This window comes from Salvelinus namaycush, chromosome 12 (assembly GCF_016432855.1).
Source record: "Salvelinus namaycush isolate Seneca chromosome 12, SaNama_1.0, whole genome shotgun sequence".
NCBI classification, from domain to species: domain Eukaryota; kingdom Metazoa; phylum Chordata; class Actinopteri; order Salmoniformes; family Salmonidae; genus Salvelinus; species Salvelinus namaycush.
Window position 1 is genome coordinate 22,727,908 of NC_052318.1, and position 17,770 is coordinate 22,745,677.

At 44.3% G+C, this 17,770-nt stretch overlaps 1 protein-coding gene across 1 annotated transcript in view; it reads right to left on the reverse strand.

The window, feature by feature from the left end:
• LOC120056997 overlaps window positions 1-17,770 on the reverse strand; it is a 101,860-nt gene that overhangs the window by 20,029 nt on the left and 64,061 nt on the right. Inside the window, exons 4-13 of the mRNA XM_039005330.1 lie at window positions 13,409-16,823; window positions 13,246-13,290; window positions 9,341-9,456; window positions 6,263-6,422; window positions 5,705-5,844; window positions 3,435-3,561; window positions 3,159-3,194; window positions 2,857-2,978; window positions 1,871-2,000; window positions 798-943 (exon numbers count right to left, since the gene is read on the reverse strand). Of these exons, the coding sequence (XP_038861258.1) occupies window positions 798-943; window positions 1,871-2,000; window positions 2,857-2,978; window positions 3,159-3,194; window positions 3,435-3,561; window positions 5,705-5,844; window positions 6,263-6,422; window positions 9,341-9,456; window positions 13,246-13,290; window positions 13,409-16,823 (4,437 nt within the window). The remainder of the gene's footprint in view (window positions 1-797; window positions 944-1,870; window positions 2,001-2,856; window positions 2,979-3,158; window positions 3,195-3,434; window positions 3,562-5,704; window positions 5,845-6,262; window positions 6,423-9,340; window positions 9,457-13,245; window positions 13,291-13,408; window positions 16,824-17,770) is intronic.

Sequence of the window (17,770 nt, forward strand, 5' to 3'; positions counted from 1 at the left end):
AAATAGACCGATCAGATGAATCCAGGCTATTACTATGATCCCTTATTGATGTCACTTGTTTAATCCACTTCAATCAGTGTAGATGAAGGGAAGGAGACAGGTTAAAGAATAATTTTTAAGCCTTGAGACATGGATTGTGTATGTGTGCCATTCAGTGGACGAATGGGCAAGACAAAATATTTAAGTGCCATTGAATGGGGTATGGTAGTAGTGTGTCAAGAATAGCAACGCTGCTGGGTTTTTCACGCTCAACAGTTTCCTTTGTGTATCAAGAATGGTCCACCACCCAAAGGACATCCAGCCAACTTGACACAACGGTGAGAAGCATTGGAGTCAACATGGGCCAGCATCCCTGTGGAACGCTTTCGAAGCCTTGTAGAGTCCATGCCCTGACAATTTGAGGCTGTTCTGAGGGCAAAAGGGGGTGCAACTCAATATTAGGAAGGTGTTCCTAATGTTTTGTACACTCAGTGTATATGACATGAGTTTTCTGATTTGGAAATGTGAAGTGCACATTTGGACTCACGGGTGTTTGGCTTCCTTTTATGACATCAAAGCTGTATTTATTATAATCCTCAACATCTCATCTTTCAAAATACATTGAGTCCTCTTCATTTACAGCATTTCCCTAACTCAGACATGTGCAAAAGTTTCCCAATTAGCGAGAGGGTAGCGGGCAACTTCTTGTCGCATGCGGTGCTCAAGTTCAGAACGGCTGTCAGTCAAACCCCATACAGAACTGTGAAGCTCAGAGTTCCTGAATTGACCCCAACCTTGGTCCTCTAATTGATACTCACACTCCACTCTCCACACAGAAGGTGGTGGTCTTTTCAGTGGCTCCATCCTTCTCCAGATCAGGGACGTCCAGATCCAAAATGTCCCTTCTCCCGGCTCCAGGAGAGCCACTTTCCTCCTGCAGTGAGACTGAAGGCTCTATGAAGTCCTAACAATGGGAACCATGCAGAAGAGCTCACTGAGTAAGACTGCTTTATAAAATAGCTACAACAACTCTGACACTAATGTAGCCTAGTGCAAAAACAGAGCTTACATGAAGAAATGTGGGCTGGTTAACTGTATAGAAACTAGCACCACTGTACAAACCACTTTTATCCAAATCCTATGAAGTTTCCCTTTCTCTTGTTCTTTCATGTTCAAGTAGCCTAAAACTGAAAAACTCTACAAGCTGCATTTACATAGCTGCTGCATTTACATAGCTGCTGCATTTACATAGCTGCTGCATTTACATAGCTGCTGCATTTACATAGCTGCTGCATTTAGCTCAGGTAGTTCATTCCGTAAGCACTATCCGTAGTGGGAGCTTTACAGAATGGCTGCTGGTGGCTGGTGATTACACAACAGTGTATAGTTGATCAAAAGAGTGGTGCTGCTAACAGCCAGAGGGCACTAGGGGTGGAGGAAACTGGAATGCTAATGAACCTGTGGTATGGTAGACAGTTAGCAATTAACTCTACCTGTTTAATCCTATTAGAAGCGTAGCCTAGCCAGGAGTTCGCTGTTAGAGCATTTCTACTAGCTAGTGCTTCTGACTGATATCAGGAGGCTAAAATAGACACTTAGACAGTGGTGAGGTGATGGAAAGGGAGTGGAATGGAGGTCTGCTGGGTGTCAACTGGGTCATACCGATGGTTAATATAAAACATTTGGCCTGGTTTCAGACAAATGACTCTGCCAAGCACACACACACACACACGCAGGCACACTCACAGACCGCAACACATTTCATTGACTTCCCTCATTCTTTCAAATCAAGAGTACGCTTTCAGGATTTGCACAGGTACACATTCCCACATAGGCCACATATAAGTGAATACACTGTAAATAACCATATTATTAAAATCCCGTTACTTACTGCCTGTAAGAAACGGAAAGAAAGCAGCAGAGGGTGATCGGCTCCACCCAGATCTGCACAGTCACTGTATTCTCCCTCCTCCAGTAAATACTGCCGTCCTGTGAAGTCCTCTCCAGTGTAGCCCACCCATCTGTCAAACACAAAGGTCACAGGTCAAACCACAGCTAAATACTCCTACTACTACTCACACTTATACCAACACAGCTTGAATAGGAGCCTGGGTGTCAATGATATGTTGGTGCTGATAACAGTGTCTTAGCGGTGCCACTTGAGTTAGTGCTAAGGAATGTTTGATTGATTTATTGTTTGATTGATTGTGATTGTTTGGGTTTTTTGTGGTGTTACAATTGAAATGTTATCAGATGTCAGGCGTACCAACCCTCTCTGTAACCAAACACCACACCAAAGCATGCGTGCGTGCGCACACGCACCCACACACACACACACACACACACACACACACACACACACACACACACACACACACACACACACACACACACACACACACACACACACACACACACACACACACACACACACACCCACAACCACAACCACACACACACACTTCCTGTTCTACTTGGCATATGTTTGCACAGGGAGGTGAGCTACATTTGCTCCATATGACAGTAGAGGTAGCATTCCTGAGGAATCACATGACCAGTAGATTGTGAAACTGTTTGCAGCAGAATGACACACCTTGTAAAAACCTCAGTAGAGGTAGCATTCCAGAGTAAGTATGCAGCTTGGCATGAATGCACTTCCTTTCTCCCTCCCTAACTCTGTCCCTCACTCACTCACAAAACACAAATGCATGTGAATTCCCAAACAAACCGAACCTTATTTTCTCCATACAAATTGGAATGACATTTAACTAAGATGTTCATTAATCTGAGTCTATGAGTGAGAGTCCTCATCTGTCTCCATCAGCTGTGGATGACAGGCAGGCGCAGACAGGAGGGAGGGCATTGACATGGACTCACACTCCACCAATGACCCGTAGCGACGACGCCCCCTTCAGCCCAGCCACAGCTCCCAGACTGGGGGTGTGGCCTCCCAGCTCTCTGCCCCGCCCCTGGAAGAGGGGCTGCTCGAACACCAACATCTAAAAAAAAAAAACACACAAACAAAAAACTATATCTCATGCACTTTCTAAATTAATTTACTTTCATTATCATTAATCATCATTGTGCAAATTGAAGTGATTATTTAACTGTATGAGATCGGCTGTTTACTGCAGGGGATAGTGGTTTATGCTGTACTTTCAATATTGATAATGTCTTACCTTAGGATCCAGAGGTCTCCTCACTCTGAGCCCACTCTGTCAGAAAGACACAGAACATAATGAAACCAAACCTTGATGAAAATGAGGCCCAGACGTATATATTTCTGAGACTTTGAGACATAGCCCATTAAATTTAAGAAATCCTATGGGCCAATTTGAAAATCGAATATAAACTCCTTTCCTGAGTGTACAGCATTGAAATGTAATTGGGCCCAAACCCGACCACAACCAAGCAGTGTCAGCCACCTCAGTGATGCCACCGTGGTGAACCCTTACCATTCTGAGGGGTCTCAGTGACCTCACAGTGGTGACCTGGGGATGACCAACGCCAGGTGTTGTGGAGCCGCCTGCTTCCATAACCGCATAGTTCCCATGGAAACCAGGGCTACAGTAGGCAAGCCAACTAAGGTGGAAAAACAAGACAAAGGCATTATCAATGAGAGGCCCAGGTAATCTAATCTCAATTGTTTGCTAAGCAGACTCTTGTGTTACAAGCATCGGGCGTCGCTGATATTGTTTTTAATTTACAGGTAAACATTGTCTATTCATGTGGCACCACATTTATGGAGGCTGCTCAGTTCATTGCTTTCTGCATGAAATGTATGCATGGTTGAATGCCTGATCAAACACAAATACTTTGTCCACAGTCATACTGTCAGTGTCACTAATCTCCACTACAATAGAAACCACTCATCTTCTCTGTGAGAAGAAAAATATTTTATTGAAAACCTGTTACTATGGAACAACAAAGGAAAATCCCTAACGGAAAAACAATCTTTTTCCACACAAAATTTAAGTCACAGTACAGATGACTCGCTTGCTCTTTCTCTTCGCCAATGACACGAGTGTGTGTTCAGTCTTCAGTCTGTTGCGTGTAGAATATCCTAGCCTATTCTTTGATGATAGGCAAGACATTGCAAGACATTGCAAGCCAATAAATTGCGAGATCCAGCTTTTGATTGTAGACAGATGGGCCTAATGCACGGTTCTGACTGTCTGTGGCCCTCCCCTCTCTCTCCTTTCCTCACTAGCTCGCTATGAAAGATGCAAGTGTTTGTGTTTTCGAAAGTACAGAAACAAATCAGTCTCCTCCTGTAACGATTCTCGTTGGTGGAAGGAGAGGAGGACCAAAATGCAGCGTGGTAAGTGTTCGTCATATTTTAATTTCAAACTGAACACTACACAAAATAACAACGATAAGAAAAACGAAACAGTTCTGTAAGGTGAACAGACACTAGACAGAAAATAAACACCCACAACCCATAGTGGGAAAACAGGCTACCTAAATATGATTCTCAATCAGAGACAACGATCGACAGCTGCCTCTGATTGAGAACCATATCATGCCAGACATAGAAATACAACATAGAAAACAGAACATAGACTACCCACCCAAACTCACGCCCTGACCAACCTAACACAAAGACATAAAAAGAAACTAAGGTCAGAACGTGACACCTCCGTTCCAAAAATTCTGAATCTTAGGAGTCGATTCCTAGCGGAAGATGTATTTTCTTTCTACTAAATGTCTTGGTAAGTCACAGTATTTAACAAACTTTAAAGTACTTTTTTAGGAGACAGTGGTCTGCACGCAGGCTGCATTCAGGCAGCTCAAGATTATTTGATTGACAGTTCTGGTCACCTAGTGATGGACATTAGTCCCGCTTCAGAAGTGGCATTCCTTCACAGACAAGTCAAATACCCGTTCAGTGGTCGCTTTAAAACTATCTCCAGAGAAGATTTCGTGTTGGCATTTAAAAAGCCGTAGTGTACCCTTACAGCCAAACAAACATGTCGTAGCCGAGGCACTTTCAAGGGTATATGACTGTGGTAAATAGAATTTCCTTGCCCGGCCCTAGTGGTCATACACATGTAATAGGTCCATTATTCTGCATTGTGAATTGAGGTGTAATTTTGTGATTTTTCTAATCGTTTTAACGGAAAACCGATAAAGAAATGGCTGTTTAAATGTTAAGCAAAACTGTACATTTGTCGCATCCCTAATTGCATCATACTTTGGCAGTCAAATTCCAATCCTAACTGTGGCTTTCTTCAACTGTAAATATGGGTGTGTTAGTAAATAGACTTTACAGAGTCTGGTGACATGGTCTTTATTGAAGAGTTACCACATTAACTACCTCACTACCTCCACCCTGAAGTGAGACATTATGAAACTTAATTTTAAGTGTTAATTCTGTCACTTCTATTACCACCCATAAACATTCCTGTACCGAATGTGTGTGCTTTATATACACACCTGAAAATAACAGTTTAAGCAGGAAATGCCCCTTCCTAGCAGGTGCATGCTAGAGAGCTGGAGCTCAATGACTCAGCTGAGAACAATCCAACCAAATTCTGTTGAAACAATATGGACGTTGGTTGGCAAGGACACATCTCCTCAATGAGTCATTCCCCCTGTTGTTTTAGCATTGTAAGTGCTTCCTATTTCAGTCTATATAGCCTGTAGCTACTGAAGCGCCCCCTCAGACAATGGCATTGAGTTCCTCTACAGTTACAGTTACCACTAACAGGATAGGCCTCCTCACCAGCCAGACTTGACAGTCAGGTTTGAGAGGTGGATAGGTCCACCACGTGTTCCCAAGCTGTCTGCTTCCGAGTTGAGACGTTCCGTGGCTCCTCCTGGCACTCCGGCTGGAAGCAGATGGATTTCTGGAGTGCCGTCATCCTGAACGGTGAAGGAGACACAACAACATTCTCTCAATATGTGGAGACATTCCACTACACACAGCTCTATCAATCCTTCTCTATCAGGCCCCATTATAATGATTAAGGCTGAGAAATGGGAAGATAGAGGGGGAAATTGAGAGAAAAGGGGGACCAGAGAGAGGATAACAAAGAGACTGACAAAGTCAGAGAAAAAGAGGAGAGAATGAGAGAGAGAGAGAGAGAGAGAGAGAGAGAGAGAGAGATAGTCAGAGAGACCCTGGCCCTCTAAAGCTTCTCAGAGAGGGAGTGATAGTCAGCCCTGGTAGGTCTAAATTGGTAGGTCTAAATAAATGAACCATAGTCTCCCAATAGAAATGTTGGAGGGAAATCACTAATGGCGCATGGCACTGTAATGTCATGGTAATAAATATGCCAACCTTCACTAGTCTTCTGATGGAGCCGATGGTGATTGTGGTGGGCTTGACCTCTGTCCCCTGGCTGGCCTGCTGCTGACCTGGTTGGTGGCTCAGTACTGTCTCCCCTTCCTCCAGCAGCATCCCGGGGCCCCGGAACCCCGGCTCCAGGTATAACAGCCAGCTACGACACAAACACACTGTGTGAGCACCCACTTCCATCTCTCCGTCCCTCTCATACACAGACTCTTTCTCTGTCTTTTTTTCTCTCCCACCCACTCAGCACAAAAAGAGACGCCAGCCACCAACTGACTGCACAGAGCACACACAAACAGAGCAAGGGCATTGCCATGGAAACCAGGCCCCACCTTCCCTACTCCTTGGTGACAATAAATAAATAATAATGCATAAAATAAAATGACCCCCTACAAGTACACACACACACACACACACACACACACACCCAACACATGAACTATAACAGTTGATGATTAAAGTTACATGTTGAAGAGAAGATTACAGCACTGTGCTGACAGTAATGTAAATCAATCTGGCTCTCACCAATGTTTTTTTTCTGTTTAAATATTAAAAGCTGCTTACTAATGCCCCTGAACTACAGGCCCACAGCACACAGTTGGGGGCTTCAATACTTCAATATCCCTGCTGAGACCTGGCCAGAATACTGCCTTTTATCTGAGGATAAACATGGCAACAGTCAACAAATATTGTAGATCCTGAAAATAACACAGCGGTGTGATATGTGCAGTGTAAACAACACTATTGTGTGTGTGTGTGTGTCGACAATATTCCATAAATAATCTATGTGGATGGTCAGGAACTGCATCGAAGTGGTAAGAGTCTGTCTATATTGACTCAGCCAGGGCTCTCCTAAATGGTTTAGTGCCTGGTTTTACCGATTATACATCCACCATGAGAGACACAGATCAATATCTCCTAATAGGATAGGCTGCTGGGGATGACGCCCAAGGAGGGAGGAAGCATCTTACGAGAAAGTCAAATCCCTCATAATTAGCATGTAGGAGAGTCTTTTTGTGGCTCACGCCATCACTGATGAGCTTGAACTGAATACAACATTTTTTGAATGACCATCACTCTGGGTGTCCAGAAGTGGTTCTGTCAGACCACTGCCTAGGAGTTTGTTGAGGCATGTACTAGAAAATCTGTCAAACTTAAATAAGTCAACCTGTAAAATAGCCCTTGTACTGCAAATCAAAACTAGCTTGGGGAACAACTCTAAGTGGTCCTTTACATTTGTTCCTCTGTGGACCGTAGAGGGAACAATAGGACCCAAGTCGGTCGGTTAACCTGAGAATTGGACGGAGGAGAACGCACACAAATACAACAATGCAGCTACAACGTGACTCGCTTCCTTTCTCTCCTCCCATCTGGTCGACGGGGAGAGAGCTCCTACTCAAATTGTTGGAAAGCTGCTTTGCTTTTCCCACTTTTTGCTTGGAAAGGCTGGTTTGGTGTAAATAATACAACAGGTCTAGGGCTCTGAAAGGGGGGCTGAGCCAACGCACTAGTACACAAATGGAAGGTGGGTCCATCCATAAAGCATGAGATATTGCGTAAGGCACCAAACCTTCGCTAGCATTTCCACGCAGAGTCGAGCGAGCCTGCCCTTGCTTAAGTAATTTGACAAAAAGCACACAGCGCCAGAACATGTTCGCAAGACTGAACGTTTCTCGTTCTGCATCCATTCAATATGAGAGCAGTGTTACAGCATAGCCACACAGCTACCAGGCTCTTCTGTACGTGAACCTGCTTTGCCACTGGCAGAGAGGCACAAAGACTTACTGTCATGTGCATTAGTTAAACCTACTGCAGCATTATATGAATATGAACAACTAAACTTATGTATAGTATATATTAATACTTTTTTGCTTTTTCATCATGAAATATTAAAAAAAGAACCATATTTTTCGAACTGCAGTAGTAATACGATATGAAGCTGATAGTACATTGATGTATGAGAGATTCTTTAGGAATAGTATAGACTTCCATCTATCCATAGTTAGGCCCTCCAAACATTTAAGTATCTGTAATGCCCACTGCTCGTTCTCATGGTGCCAATGTAAGAACATTAAGAAAGTGGTCAAATGCAGCTGTTAGTGTAAGATCTCTTGCTATGAGGAGTTCAATCAAAAGGGTCACTCAGATGGGAGCTGTGTGATGGGGTGGGTTTTATTTGTGGTTTATTTTCTAATTCATCTGTTTTTTGTTTTACTTGTAATGGTGGAATCAATTAGTGTAGCATCAATTGTTGCTTCATAGGTCTGTGCATGTACTCTGAATGTACCTTATGTTATTGATAAGGATGTAAAGATTATCATGTGATATGGACGTGCGCTGACAAAGTATTTGTCATTTGTCCAATGTTGTTTATTCTGCTGATTGATTGAATACATGATAATACTTATTTTGAGAATGTAAAATGCTCATAACATCCCCATTCACCTTTAAAGTAACAACTACTGATGACGCCAAGGAGAAGAACTCAAGAACTCAAATTTGGACGAGGCCTTGATTCCCAGTGATGGCAGTGTTTGTGTGGTTTAGCTGACAGGCCTTTTTAATGGGAGCAAACAGCGATGAGTTACCCAATTACTGTCTGTCACTGCCAGCCCAGGAGATTAATCCCCCCAACACAGTTGGAAGGAACATTATGGGGTCTCAGAGGAATCAATTCCAATTCAAACAAGATGTTCTGTTCTGACATAAGCTAAAAGTCCTAAGCCTTATGTTCAGTGATAATAAGGCCCTTCTTCCATGAGAGTGCATGAGTAAGGCAGGAAGGCAAAGAGACCTGGGTATAAGTCCAAAGCAGAGGATGACACTACAGAAAGGCTGGCTCATTCTGATCCAAGTGGGCTATTTTACAGTTGACTTAATATAAGTTTGACAGATTTTCAACTACCTGCTTCAACAAACTCTAGGCCTTGGTCCGACAGAACCACTTCTGGAAGCCCAGAGTGTTGGTCATTCAAAGACTGATATAAAACCTCATAAAGAGCATCCCTCCTGTTTAAGGAGTAAGCAACCTTAAAATAAGTTAATTTGCTCTAAAGATCCTCTTACCATCCTCCCAGGACCCGCACTGAGGCACCCTGTGGAAACACCATCCCAGAATCCTCCTGGTCTCTGTGGATCTCCCGCATCTCCCCAGAGAACGTCACACCATCATAGATGTTCATCTGGAGAAACAGAGTACACATTAGAAAACATAGAGCAACATTTGGGATAAATATATTGTCAAATGGATACAGTCTGACAGTCAACCTCCGCAAATTATCTTTAAACTGAATTTGATATATTGACTCAAAACAGGGGAACCATACAATAATTAAATATCAAGGTTTTTCAAAGTCAGATCATATTTGTGTGACAGCTGAACTGTGGTGGTTGGGTGTTGTTTTCATAATTATATTATTACAGCAAGCTGGGTGCAAGTGAACACAGTCAGGTTTTAAAAGCCTGAGGGGAAGGGTTTCCAGCATGGAGCAGGGTGCTGAGCAATGTGCAGCTGTGCAAAGAAGCACGAGATTGAACTTCACTCAACTTAGAGGCTTCCCTGTTAGTTAACACTATCAATGTTTCCCTCTACTTTGGGAATTGGGATTGAATCAATGTAATATTAGCCACTTTCAATGCAACATACCGAAACAAAAACTATGCAAAACTTTGGGCCTCTTTACACTACACTACTTTGACGACACAAACTCGTTCCAGGAGAGATACTTGTGTAGTGTAAAGATACGGATATAGATTCAAATCTCTCTTGAAGAGATGTCTCCCACAATCAGGGGTTGGAACCAAAATGATTTTCCAATTGTTTAGTTCTGAACAGAACAATAACTTTTTTTCTTCTGTTCCGCTGTTCCGATCAGCAAAATAATGTTCTGAACTGAAAAAGTTACGGTTTATATAGAGCCTTTCTGTTCCTTTTTAAACCTCTGAAATCTTTTTTTTTTTACATTTAGTTAGACTTTAAATGACTTCACCAATCAGTGTAGGATATAGCTGCTTGCTTTGAAGGCGGTCAAGCTATAGTTGTTTACATGCATTGGACGGACAAATGTAGGGCGCGAGATGCAATTGAAATTTTGGCAGGTGGGGAGAGAGCGAGAGAGGGTGGAGGAGGCAGCTTGGTTTGAAGCACTGCGTATCTTGTTATGACATGCATTATCTGAATTAGGCTCACAGAATTATACCTGCGGAGGAGCGGCTTCTATGATGGAACTTTGAATGTCTTTGTACTTCTGAGAGATGGCTTAACGTTGGACCAGAGCTAGCTAGATAGCTAACAAGGTTTTATGTGCAAAGCGGCACCAGAATATATATTTTATCATTAATTAATAAATACAACGTGATAACTCCAGTATCCTTAACTAGCACTGAAAAAGTTGATCCATTCCTCTCTAATAAAAAATCTCTCTCCCTAATTTTTGAATCATGCTTGTAACGTTAGTAGGATACAATAGCCTATGTTTCAGAGGGGGAGGGGCAGGTAGCCTACACACACTGACAAAGATTTTCAGCTGTCAGGCAGACACTGGAATAAGTTTCTAAGTGACAGAGTGAGGGCTTTGCATAGGCGCTTTGTTGCAATTTTTGTGGGACTGAAAAAAAAATGCTGAAACTTAAAATAACATTATTAACCGGTTTCCATGCTTTTAAAATAACGGTTCTGTTCCCGGTTCTAATTCTGTTCCTCGAAAATGTTTGTTATTTTCTGGTTTTTGGTTCTGTTCCCTGAACCGGTTCCTACCCCTGATTTGAATTGCTACAGAATCTTTATTTTGTTTGTCTATATACTATGGTATTTACCGTATGATAATAGCTGCTCTCAAACATGAAGCAGGAATGTGGCTTTGGCCACATCACATCCATGGCCAGTGTGAACAGAAAAGTTGCTAATCTGATGGTGAAAAGTGATAGATCTCACTAGACATATTTTACTAATGTCAATCGACCCTTAGTATTTAACCTTTATTTAACCAGGAAGGGCTCATTGAGATTTGAAATCTCATTTTCAAGAGTGTCCTGGCCAAGATAGGCAGCACCAAGTCATTAGACAATTACAGACAGACAGTATGTAAAATTACAAGTAATCTAGTAAAAACCATAGAATTCACAAGAGTATAACAAAATCAAAAAATATTAAACACATTGACAGGTCAGGGAATCAAAACTAACTATGCAAGAGATTTTGCAGAGCGCATCGGAGTAGGATTCTATTGCATTAAAGGCACAAGTGGTTGCGAGTAGATGTGCTTGTTTTGAGATCAAAGCGAGAGCTGCATGTAGCCCTGTGTGCATATGTGTGCATATTTGTTCATATTTTTTGCTAGTTAATTATTAGCACAATTATAGCTAATTTCTGGTCAGCAATGGGGGAGTGGTTGCTTCCTACATGAGCACAAAACGTGTACATTTCTAGCCATCTTTGAAAAATGTGTCAAGAGCTTTTTTTATGTATTTAAAAGGGGCAGTGTTGTATTTTGAGACAGCAGAGGGTAGCATACATTTTTGTCTGATTCTCTGTTATAATAATAATGGTATGGGAATAATAATGAATTTTATTTTGTAAAGTGATTTCTTTCATCAAACACAATACAACAACATTTTCAGTCACCTCATTGTCTAAGGACAAGTGGAAAAAAAGACTAATTGAATGTAGTCCTACATTGAACACCACACATTGGTTGCTACTGTAGGCTGAATAATAGAACTGCTATTTCCATGTTCAAATTTTATGGGATGTTTTTTATACATTGTTTTTTTAATGGTAGCCCACTCTGGTAGGCTTAGATTATGATCAAATAGCCACAGTTGCCTACTTTGCCACTGTTAAAACTGGAATTTCAAGTGTGTACAGCCTCAGTGTTCACAGTAAACGGGTGCCGGAAGTTGCACAGAATTTTCACAACGTCCAAGTTTGCGCTCAGAAAACCTGAAATTTGCTCAGTACCCCAAGAAATTTGTGGGAACATTGGTGTTGAGTGACTACGCCTGAGGCCCCGAGCACATTTCTGATGACAGAAAGGGAGAGAGGAAGGGGGGCCAAGGAGGAAGGAAAGGGTGTCGTTAGTCCCCTAACCAGCCCAAAAGATGCCCCAAGCAGTCATTATAGAACACAGCCTCTTCTATAATTAACACTCTTGTGTTTTTTCATTTTTTTCACTCCTACCAGGCTACGAGTGTCTGCCTTCTTTCATACTGCTTTAATTCCCAGTCTTGATAGTTTTGCTGCTTTGCTCCTTTTGTTTCCTCCTTGATAACAAATACTTTTCCAACGCGGCTAACAGAATAGAAAACCGTGGTTGTGCGGTTGCAAAGCAATTCCATTAGTGATTATGTGAAACAACAATGTAGACAAAACCTCTGGCACTCAGTGCTTTGTTCACTGCCTGTGTTGTGAGCCTATAAACTTCATAATCTATGTAAAACCGCATACAAGTTGTTTGTTGGAAAAACCCATTCCTGATTTACATATACAGTGCTAGACCACAGGAATATTAATGTGATTGTGATCCAAGTTCCTGACTCACTGTTGCATTCAGCTCTCGAGGCTGCAGACTAGCATTGTAGGTGGTTTTCACTCGTCATTAGAGTGCTATAGAAGAGACCCGCACTCCTCTGCACAGATTCTGAGAAACTACAGCCCTTGATAGCAGATGATAGCTTTCAACAACAATTAATAGACCGTTGCATAATCACATCTTCCTTTATGACAGGCCTTATGAAGAGATTAAACTGAAAAGATGAGTTGCTGCCCTACTTTCTGCAGCCTGAGGTATCATTAACAAATGAAAGAGAAATGTTCTGTCCAGCTCAAAGGCAGTCTGGCATCTCCAATCTATTCAGCAGCATAGCGATTAGGAGGCAGACTGCCTAAAACATTAAGACAGTCATTAAGATGAGATCAGAAATTAGTATGACAGTGAGAAAGTAGAGGACTCATGTAATACATGTGATCTCACCAGTGTAGGCCTTGGGATGACCTTCCCATAACTCCAATTTCCCCCCTGAAATGACATCAACAGGGGTAAAATATTAACATATATTAGTTCTAAATGTCAGGGTGCATAACCATTTCTTTACATAATATTATTGAATACAAATGTCAGATGCTGTTGAACTTACCATGTCAGTTGCTGTTGATGGACAGTTGTTATCACTGAGGTGCGGAATGAGTTTAGCATGATGGTTACTGTTGTCATCATCAGGCTCTAGCAACACTGGATGCACTGATTTCAAATACTGATACATTGGTGAATCTGCAGGCTTTTGGATTGTAATCCAAGGGGTGGAAAGATTCTTCACGTCCTTCATTGGATCCCCATCTCGAGGTCCTATAGTGAATAAATTAGTAGGAAGTGTCAGAGAGCATGGGCCCTCCTGCTTGCTGCTTTGGTCTCCATCCATTTCCTGGCCATCCCCCTCCTTATCCTCCCCCTGGCCCCTGTTGAAGAACTCCCATAGGGGGCGCCGTAGAGGAGGGGTGTAGGGCTCCTCTGAGTCTGCGTCCGTGTCGGAGTAGCCGCTGGACTGCAGGCGCTCGCTGACCGACTGCAGCAGGGACAGGATGGACAAAGAGGAGGATGAGGCTAGCTGCTCCATCCCTACACCTCCGCTCAGACTCCTCAGCTCCTCTGTGGCCGGGGGCACCATGAGGCCCCTGTCCTCCTGCGACAGGCCCCCCTCTGCCTCGCTGCGAAGACTGTCCTCCTCCACGATGGGAGACAGGGAGAAGGGGTAGGCCTTGGCCCGCCGTACCGTGGGGCTCAGCATGGGGCCTGTGTCATTGACGAACACCGCATCCGTCTCCTCCTCCTCGTCAATGATGGAGAAACCACTTGCCTCCATGTCGTGGAAGGCAAGATGGGGGACAGGGAGGAGGGGGAGGAGAGGTTCGAGGCCTGGGGCTCTCCGGCCTCCTGTAGCATGGAGCCCAGCTAGCCTGCTGCCCAGGTCCTGGTGAAACCCTGCCATAACTGCTGCGGCTGAACCTGCACCACTGTGTCCCGGTGTCTCGGAGTCCTGACTCTGCTGCTGCAAAGAGATGTTGCATCGATACGCGCTCACCGAGCTCAACTGTGGCCTGTCCTCGTTACTGGAGTCAGTAGCTGAATTAGACACAAGGCCCTCTGAGGTGCTCAGGTCCTTGGGGAGTCTCCTTGAGAAAGAGGGGTCCATGCTGATGGTGCCTGTCGTTCTGCAGTGGGCCTCATCTTCTTCACCCCCAGAGTCAGAGCCCTCTGAGAACACAGAGGCTAAGTAAGTCTCAACCAGTACAAAGCTTTGATCCCCACTGACCGGGATGTCATTCAGCCCGTTCAGCCTAACTTTCAATGATATTTCAGGGTCGCTCTCTTGGCCGTCATCATAAAGCGTTATACAGGCAACAGGCTTCTGACTTATAGCATGTCTGACTTGAGATGGTTCTAGTGAGTTTGGGGTGTGTTTCGGTCTGACTGACATGAGGTTTGCCTCAGAATTGCCCTTAGCTTCATATTTGGAACTTTTCCTAAGCAGATCAGGCTCAGGAAATGCTGTTTGGGTTCTCAGGTAAGTATTGTCATTCAGAGTGCTGTTGAGCTTATTGGGACTTTCCGAGTTATTGGACACAGAAACATGACCATATTCAGCATTACCATCTTGTTTAGGACTATGTCTATTGCTTTCGATATCATCTTTGGCTACGTGGACTGCGCCGTCTCCTACCTGTGTTTCTTTAACGCCTAGCACCTCGTTACAACCATTGTCCCCTGAAGTGCAGAGCACTTGATCTTTGTTTTCATTAGTTTTCCCTGAGACAGACTCATACTCAAGATCCGCTCTCATTATTTGAATAATATCTCCGTCATCACCACAGAGACCTGGTTTCTCGAAGGACACTCCACCACCCAAGAGAGGAAACACATCTTTCTGGTGCTTATCACCACTGTATTCAGATTCAATAGGATAATTTGGCTGGGAATCCTCTTCCCCTTGCGGTTGCTCATTAGCATTAGCATCCATTAGCCGTTGACCTTTGACCAGTAGGTGAAGACCAGTGCCTTTGGTCCCCTCGGCACAGTGTTCTCCTTGCCTGTGGTCTGAGACACTGATGGTGGGGGCACTGCTCTCACAAGCCGGCCCAGGGCTGCTCCTGATGTCAGTGTCCGAGCCTGCGATAGACTCGTACCCCGAGGAGGGGGTGGACCTGGGGCCCTCCGATAGAGGGTTGGGGTTTAATGAGAGAGTCTGTTCTGCCGGGACGGCTGATGGATGTCTGTCATCCCCCCTCTCTGAAGGCTCTACCTCCACCAGCTTATCCGGCTCGAAGGACCGATCCACGTCCTCCTCCTCCACTCTGCCTACGGGTAGGACCAGGTAAATCTCCTCACTGGCCTTCTGGAGCACTTCACCCTCCTCCAACTCAGAGTATTCGATTCTCTCCAGGGCCGCTAGAGCATTCTTCAGAATGTTATCCACCATCATTTTAGAGTCCAAATGAAGGGCCTCCTCAAACAGATCGTCTGGAGGACCAATGTTCCACTCCTCCTTCCCTGACTCAAAGCAGTGCAGTCCAGCACCAGGGCCTGTATCCAGTGCATCCCCAGAATCTGAGTGCCTAGTTGCTGGAATGGGTTCCTGGCTTTCGGTTGCTGATAAAAGCGAGGCAGACGGTGAAATGGGATGCGGAGCCAGCTGGCCTCCATCACCATCGGAAACAGCGGCAGGCAGATGTGTGTGCTGCGCAGTCCCCCCGGTGTCTGGCGGCTCCCTGAGCAACACAGCAGCAAATGTAGGTGACCCAGTCTGAAAACAGTGTGCAGATACGGTTTCTATCTGCTCACTTAGCCCTGTGTCTCTGTCCCCGTCTGTGTCCCTGTTCGTATCCTCGCTGGCCATCTCTGCATGAGTAATTTTATCCCGTGGGCTCAGCTCTGCACTGTGGGTCTCACTGACTGCTGTACTAGTCCTGGCATCAGCAGAGTCCTCTGTGGGTGCGGGAGGGGAGTATGTGACGGAGCCAACCCCAGAGAGAGAATCCTTGGCCTGGCCTCCTACAGTAGCCAGGCTTGTCTCTCCGGATGAAGGGAAGGCACTTTGACTCACAGCCCTTTCTGCTGTATGTGTTGTTGGTGGAATGTGACTAGACTCAGGTCCAGTTGGACCCAAAACAGAGTCTGTTTCCGAAGTCCAAGCTCCTCTCTCATTGGTTTCTGAGGTTGTAGCTCCAATATGATTTGTCGATACAGTCTGAATGTCACTTTGTTTTGAAATGGCGAGTTCTAAAGTGGAGTGTGTCACCGGACCCAAGGTGCTGCCCTCTACACCTGAATTGGGGGATTCCACCTGCACCTGGTGCCTCTGCCTCATTCTGTGTTTGTCCCTCTGGCCACGGTATGTCCCGTACGTCACCACTGGCGGACAGGCCAGGGCCAGGCGCCGCTGATGCTCATCCACCGCCTCTTCAACTTCACTCAATGGGCTGCTGTCTGCCGCTGCTTTGCCCTCTCGGCATCCTCCCCTGTGGCCTTCCGCCTGCATCTCCTCCAAGGCTCTGTTCCTAATACACAGAGAGACAAGGTGAATTAGAATACAAACAAGGACACATATTCCCTCAGTGCTGCTTTGGGTGAGGAGAGGGGGGTTAGGTGATTCATACATACACAACCGTTCAAAAGTTAGGGATCACTTAGAAATGTCCTTGTTTTTGAAACAAAAGCCTCTTTTTTGTCCATTAAAATAACATCAAATTGATCAGAAATACAGTGTAGACATTGTTAATGTTGTAAATTACTATTTTAGCTGGAAACGGCTGATTTTTTTATGGAATATCTACATAGGCGTACAGAGGCCCATTATCAGCAACCATCACTCACTCAAGCTCAAAATGTCCAGAAACAAAGCACTTTCTTCTGAAACTCGTCAGTATATTCTTGTTCTGAGAAATGAAGGCTATTCCATGCGAGAAATTGCCAAGAAACTGAAGGTCTCGTACAACGTGGGGACTACTCCCTTCACAGAACAGAGCAAACTGGCTCTAACCAGAATAGAAAGAGGAGTGGGAGGCCCAGGTGCACAACTGAGCAAGAGGACAAGTACATTAGAGTGTCTAGTTTGAGAAACAGACGCCTCACAAGTCCTCAACTGGCAGCTTCATTAAATAGTACCCGCAAAACACCAGTCTCAACGTCAACAGTGAAGAGGCGACTCCGGGATGCTGGCCTTCTAGGCAGAGTTGCAAAGAAAAATACATATCTCGGACTGGCCAATAAAAAGAAAAGATTAAGATGGGCAAAAGAACACAGACACTGGACAGAGGAACTCTGCCTAGAAGGCCAGCATCCCGGAGTTATTCTTTAAAAAATCTGTTATTCTTAAAAAAATATATCTCCAGCTTGACTGCTAAAAAAGCCTTTCATATAACAATGACAATGTCTAATTGGATTCTCCAAGAGGACTATAAATACAGTACATCAGTGGAGGCTCCTCAGAGGAGGAAGGGGAGGA